This window comes from Dicentrarchus labrax, unplaced genomic scaffold (assembly GCF_905237075.1).
Source record: "Dicentrarchus labrax unplaced genomic scaffold, dlabrax2021, whole genome shotgun sequence".
NCBI lineage: Eukaryota > Metazoa > Chordata > Actinopteri > Moronidae > Dicentrarchus > Dicentrarchus labrax.
The window spans coordinates 28,921,895-28,928,666 of NW_026136713.1; the positions used below are offsets into that span (position 1 = coordinate 28,921,895).

The 6,772-nt window shown below is 42.4% G+C and overlaps 2 protein-coding genes across 2 annotated transcripts; one reads left to right on the forward strand and one right to left on the reverse strand.

The window, feature by feature from the left end:
* bbs12 (Bardet-Biedl syndrome 12) lies at positions 1–2,629 on the reverse strand. The gene is given in 3 exon segments (XM_051421312.1): positions 1–1,558; positions 1,560–2,085; positions 2,424–2,629. Coding segments are annotated over 2 exon segments (1,917 nt in total). The 5' UTR covers positions 2,073–2,085; positions 2,424–2,629; the 3' UTR covers positions 1–154.
* Positions 2,630–2,638: 9 nt separating this feature from the next.
* Positions 2,639–6,772, forward strand: cetn4 (centrin 4). The gene is made up of 5 exons (XM_051421316.1): positions 2,639–2,718; positions 2,991–3,146; positions 3,224–3,352; positions 3,636–3,773; positions 6,516–6,772. Exons 1-5 carry the CDS (start codon positions 2,716–2,718, stop codon positions 6,603–6,605), a joined length of 516 nt encoding a protein of 171 aa, XP_051277276.1. The 5' UTR covers positions 2,639–2,715; the 3' UTR covers positions 6,606–6,772.

Below are 6,772 nucleotides of genomic sequence, written 5' to 3' on the forward strand. Positions count from 1 at the left end.
TAAGAGATATAAAAACACTTTATTCTTCTTTCACTTTGTACCAATCATTAAAAAAAAAACACATTTTAAACACATTTTCACAGTCTAAATAAAAAACAAAAATATTCCAAAAGTTGTAAATAGACAGTTAATTCCCTAAGATGCAGCATGAAGGTCATAACAGCATCAGAGTTCCCTGTGCACCATCAGCTTTTTGGTCAATGCCTGTGATGACCTCTGCATCAGCCTGCAAGACCAGGAAAACCAGATCTATGGCTTTCCTCCACGCTTCCTGCTTCACACTCAGATTATCATAGATTTTTACTGCTGCTGAGGAAACTACACTATCTTGTTCACCTCCCAAGAAAAGTTGGGAGAACTTTGCAGATAGACCCTCGTTACAGTCCTGCAGTTGTCGGCTCACTGCAGTCCAGGCTCGGACTTTTGAAAACCGTCCAGAGTTAACCATTACAGTGGATACGTAATCTATTAAGGCATCTGCCATGAGCTGCAACACTACGCCCCTGTAAGGGTTAGCTGCTTTGGTTTGCTGGACAGAGTCTCCATTCCTCTCTCTTTGGTGTTTGACGTGGTGCTCGGCTTGCTTTCGAAGGTGATGAACACAAAGCATTTCTGTCACTCCAGCACCAGGCAGGAGGACCCGGTCTTTCAGCACGTGGTGTAAACGATAAGCACATGCCCAAAACTGGTCCTCCAGCGCCTGCAGCTTGCCGCGTACACAGCTTGAGAGGATCACTGTGACCAATTCGCTGTTCACACCAGTGGAAATATTTACAGCTGTTGAAGGCTTCCTCCCATGACTGCTGAGGTCCCTCCATATCACAACTTTAACCCCAGAGCCAAGACAGTGCTGACTCAACTGTGAGGCATAGGTCACCGGAACAGCTCCCGTCGTATTACCGAATGCATTCAAAATGGAAGCCTTCACTTTTTCCACCACGAGTATATGATGTCTACAAAAGCATTGAATCACTTTTTCACGAACAAGCCCACTGACTAGTATCAGGTTCACTTCCAGGTTCAGCAGAAGTGTCACAACCTTTTCCACCCACTCCTCCTCTTTATCTGAACTTGACAAATGCGACTGGTCACTCACACACTGTACACCTGCTGGCCGATTATAGCCAAGATGGCGATAGGTAGCTGATAAATCTCCGTTAATTAGAGCAACCTTCAGGTGCTGTTCTTTTAAGTGATGTGCAACTGAAGCCTGTTCCTCAGATAAGAGAACAATGCAGCCTGGCAGAACACACGAGTGCTCCTCTGGTAAACCAGGTAGCACACAAGTCACCACTTTAGTGATGTCAAACGTGGGACAGTTGCGGTCTTGCTGGTTATTTTTTGACTGTATTCGGCTGGCTTCGACTGCTAAATTCATTGCATTGATGTACCCGTGACTCAATCCCTCAGCAATGTGTGCAATGTCAAGAAGCTTAGGCTCCCGGGGTGGCGGCATTGTGGAGACATTTTCTGACGAGGCCTCCCAGAAATGTCTGCTGAGCTTTATTTTCCTCTGTCCACTGGTGTTTGTGGTCCTGTGACCAACCTTTTGGTGTCCCTTGCAGGTAGCCGGATGCCTGTGAAGCCTCTGCAGTGTGTTTCTTTGACAGGTCAAGTCCTAAACTCTGAGATGTTGCAGTGCAGCTTTCTGACTGCTCCACACCAAGACCCTCAGTTGAGACGCTGCTTTTCCTGCAAACATCCAAGCATATATCCATCCCTTCAGACAGAGCGGAAATGATTTGTGCTACTGAAATGCCTCTCTGAAGGCACTCCAGAGCGACACGGCTCCACGCTCCTGCGAGAAACAGCAGGCATCCAGACCCCGTGTGATGGACCTTCTGGTGGGCTTCAATAGTCTCATAAACCAGCTGACCCACCGCGCAGGTCAGCTCCAGGTTCTCGAAGATGCGAAAACACGAGCACACAAGCGTTGACTCCCCGCTCGTGTCATCCTGGATGAACTTGTACTTTTTATTTGGGCCCAAAGAGGAATGTGTAACTCCTGCCAGCGCTGAGAGCTTCTGCAGCCCAACATGTTGTCGACGGTTTATAATCGTACTTCCCAGCATTACCTGAAGGAGCCTGAGTTGTAGAAAGACATGAGGAGTTTTATGTTTGTTCACCTGTCACCAAATAAGTTCACACGGTAATTACATGAACACTGTACAACACAAAAACATCAAGTGTCACTATGAGATACCTTACAGCTCAACACACATGCAATTCGCCTATACACTACACAAGCAGCAGCTTACAAGCTAGGCTAACAAGCTAATGTGTTGAGAATAAAATTACTTCTAAATGTAGCCTGTCCATAACGAGGCTAAAGGGAACTAAACACGCAGGTGTATCTCCAGAAGGTGTTTCTGTAAAACAAAGTGTATCTGCCCATTAAGAGTAACGTTACAATGTTACGTTACCTTAACAACGTACGATAGAGTTAGTATCTGTAGCCCACAGCCCAACTGCCGCGGTCCACTGTGCGCATGCGCTGTGTTTCTGGTTGCTTGGATACGAGAAACTCTTTCAACCATTGGCAGACTCGATTATAACCCCGCCCCTTTCTCTTTGTAATTGGCTAATATGGCCCGCGTCACGATGTTTTCATGGTTTCTATTGGCTATTTTATCAGGTCATTAGAATACAGCCGTTGCTGCCCGTTTGTTGACATCCGACATCATTGAAAGTTCCCTGGTCGCATCATTCATTTCAATGGTAAGCCTTGATATAAATGTCTGTGTGAAATGTACGCTGTATAAACTTTCAGGAATTTGAGAGATGTGCCGTGAAAAGTTGGCACATAGTTCGATAAAGCGGTTTGTGTAAGGTGGTCTCGTGTAGCAGTCTGGAAGCTAAAGTTAGCTAGCTTCCGTTAGCGTGATAGTAACAGCCGACTAAAACGTTGAATCACCTCCTGTGGGCTGCAGCTGCTCAGTAGCTTGTATGAAGTAACGTTAGCAACGCCGCCGCAATGTTTGCTTTTTCAGGCTTCAAGTTACCGCAAACCAGCTCCTGTGGCTGCCCAAAAGAAAAAGCAAAGTCTCAAAGCCGATCTGTCTGAGGAGCAAAAGCAAGAAATCAAGGAGGCCTTTGATCTCTTTGACACAGATGGAACTGGAACAATAGACGTGAAGGAGTTAAAGGTTAGTTCATGGTTGGTTGGATATAAAATGTCCTTAAGTGACAGTGATCTCACATTTGTTATGTATCTGTGCCACAGGTTGCCATGAGAGCTCTTGGGTTCGAACCGAAGAAAGAAGAAATCAAGAAAATGATTGCAGACATTGATAAAGAGAGCTCAGGGGCAATTGACTTCAATGACTTCCTCAGTATGATGTCACTGAAAATGGTGGGTGTAATACAGCTGTTAGACCATACCAAACGTCTTTAAAACCTTTAATAAAGGTACAAACCTGTGTGTTTCATCTCATCACTTTTGGCTGCCAGTTGCTTTTAAAACCAACCGTGTCCCAGAAACAAATGTCCCTCAGGTCTTTTATATTGAAATCCAATGTTTGAATAGTCACAGAAAATGCATTGGGCTTCAGCTGCATGAAGTTGAATGATAGAGTGTAAATAGAAGCTGCAATACATCGTTCGTTATCTATTTGTCTTGTCTTCATTGTTCGTAGAGTGAAAAGGACTCCAAAGAAGAAATAATGAAGGCTTTTCGGCTGTTTGATGATGACTGCACAGGCACAATCTCATTCAAAAATCTCAAGAGAGTTGCTAAGGAGCTGGGTGAGAACCTCACAGATGAAGAACTACAGGTATTGTTGTCTCTTGTTCTATACATGTACACTGGAGATCGAAATTGAAGAGCAATTTATGAACACTTGATTTTTTCAGAAATAATGAAATCTTCATTGCTCAACATTTGAAGGGATTTTTGTTGTGGCAATACCATGCTACTAGAACAGTGTTTTATAAAATAACCAAGGCACTTCAACAAAAAAAAACCAAAAAAAAAAACCCTTTATTTTGCAGAAAACACAATGATCAAAATTAGAGAACAGCAATGACCGTAGCATGGAGAAAGATTACAACTTAATTTTCTGAAGGTTACAACAGTCAACAATTAGTAGGAAGTGTACAGGCCGTTGCTTTGAATGACTTCGTGATTTTGGTCCACTCTTCTTCCAGTCCCTTCCACAGTTTGGTGACTGTAGTGGGTTTTCTTGGCCATAACTTTGTCTCCAAGGATTTTCCAGAAGTTTTCTACTGGGTTTAGATCGGGACTCTGGGCCGGCCATTTCATTATTTTTAACGTCTTCAGTATCAAGGATGTGCTTTACCCGTTTTGCTGTGTGACAGGGGGCATTGTCCTGCATTAAAATTGTTGTCTGATTGGGTGATGAACGCAGGGAAGGAACCACATGTTGTCGAGGAAGGTTCTGATAGACATTTGCATTCACTCTGCCGTGTAGCTGTATAAGAGGCCCGACTCCTGCTGCAGTAAACATTCCCCAAACCATCCTCCTCCTCCACCTTTCACTGACTTCTTTACACACTTTGGGTTCAGTCTTCCCCCAGTTTGACGATGAACATGAAGTTTCCCATCGGACCCAAATAAATTAAACTTGCTTTCATCACTAAAGTGAACTTTGGCCCAGTTCTCCTCTGTCCACACAACATGCTCCTCAGCAAAGGTTAGTCTAGCTGTTTCTGCCAATGAGAGGTTTGGTCTCTGCAGAGTGGACTTTCAGTCCAAATGCTTACCCTGTTCAGTGCTGAACTGGCGAGCAATTCCAGCTGCAGCGTTGCACCGGTTGCCCACTGAGATTCTCCGCATTATCCTGTCCTCTCTTGCATTTGTCTTTCATGGACGACCAGCCTTCTTGGGGGACTTGAATGATTTTGTGACATTGTAAAGATGCAATATTCTAGAAATCACAGATTTGGAACGACCAACTTCTTTTGCTATGGCTGATAGGGTCATCCCTTTGGCCTTCATCTGGACAACCTGCTGCAGAAGGAAAGTCAGTGAAAACGTGAAAGTTAGGCTGCCAGTTAAATAGGCTTTGTCAGATAATTAAGGAAATTAGCAGCAGGTGCCAGATTAACACCAATAACTGGGAGGTATCTGAAAGTGTTCTCTAATTTTGATCAGTGTTCTTTTTCAAATATCATATTTAAGTTTTTTTTATACTGTGCTTCAGAACATATGTAACTAATGAAATATGCTTCAAATACTGCTCTTTTACTCCTGTCTGGAGACCTTGACATTTAGGAAATGTGGAGCTTTGGTCTTAAAAACTGCAGCCTTTATTCAAACTGTAAACTACACGTTACATTTAATACCAGACTGACTTTTCTGTTTTTCCTCGGCTTCACTCACATTCACCGTCACTCTCTGTTGCTTGACAAAATACCAATAATAGTAACTTATTAATGGAATCCGTGCAAAAGACAAAAGGGAGAGAGAATTTCCAGAGGACGGCAATAAGACCAGAAAAAGATTAGAGAAGGGTTTTATTTTGTAAAAAGAAAACAACAAACAAGACAATTGCACATATTTTTTTTTCCAAATAATGAGAAATTGCTTTTATGACGTGTGCAAGGAACTTGATAATGTGGATGTTGAACAAGTAGTTTTGAGAATAAAAAAGAAACACTTTTAAATGCTTCTTTTAAGTGATAGGAATACATTTGTGGATTGCCTGGAAATTCATCTATAAGCTTGTGAATCAGTTGTTGTTTTGCAGGACTTTTTATTTATGAGAGAGCGAGAGAGAGAGATGAGGTTTATTATAAAAATGGAACCTGTAACCTCATTGAAATTGTTTATAGTTTCTGTTTTGTGATTCTTGATGCAGGCTTCTCTTGCTCATACTGTGTCTGCTGATTCCCCTCCATTCCCCCCAACAGCCTCAAGACTGACGACCACAAATAGTCTTAACCCGTGGCAGATGTTTGTTTTGTTGTTTTTAAAATCATACTGGAAAGATAGATTTTCCTCATACAAACTACTGTCGTGTTTTGATGATTGAGAGTAGTTTCAGTAATATGCTGGTTTTCCGATACTTGCACGAGTGCGTGCGCTTTGTATCTGTTAAATGTGCACTTTATATGGAATATGGCTATATTTAGAAACACATTTTCCTGTCCGCTGGCTTTGGTCAACGGTTTGCACAATGTATTTTTAAGTTAAAACCAAACAAATGTTGATCACTCAGAAGTGGCTGCTGAAGGCACAAGCCACAGAAAAGTTATGAATATGTACAACTCTGTGACACTATGAAACCATACACTTGTTTCTCTTCTCTCATCTCCTAGTTTGTTCCTCTTTATGTTATGTTAAAATGTTAAAACAGCCACTACATTGCTGCTTTAGGCTGGTTATTTCTGAGGAACTTGGGCACTGAGATGTCCTGTTGTCAGTCCAAGTGAGAGTGAGGGTTTTTCCCATGTCTGACACATGTGATGTATGAAGCACAGCTTTCAGTGCTGGATTCACTGTACCGTTTTCGATCTGAACACACTGAAGTAGAACTCGTTTCTTATCCTTTCAGGAAATGATTGACGAGGCAGACCGAGACGGGGACGGTGAGGTCAGCGAGCTGGAGTTCTTGAGGATCATGAAGAAGACCAACCTTTACTGAGCCTGTTGTTCTGGGACCTTTTTTAAGATTCATTTTGGATTCAGAACAGTTTATACTGTAGCTTTTTTGGGACTTAGCAGATTTGTTTAGTGTGTACAATACTTTAACATACTGTATCTTTGCACAGCTTTTTCTACAATGTAAGAAAATAAATATATTTCATCATA

Coding starts and splice junctions, on each gene's coding strand:
- cetn4 (XM_051421316.1), top strand. Junction 3,353..3,635: donor GTATGATGTCACTGAAAATG/GTGGGTGTAATA, acceptor CATTGTTCGTAG/AGTGAAAAGGACTCCAAAGA. Junction 3,774..6,515: donor TCACAGATGAAGAACTACAG/GTATTGTTGTCT, acceptor TTATCCTTTCAG/GAAATGATTGACGAGGCAGA.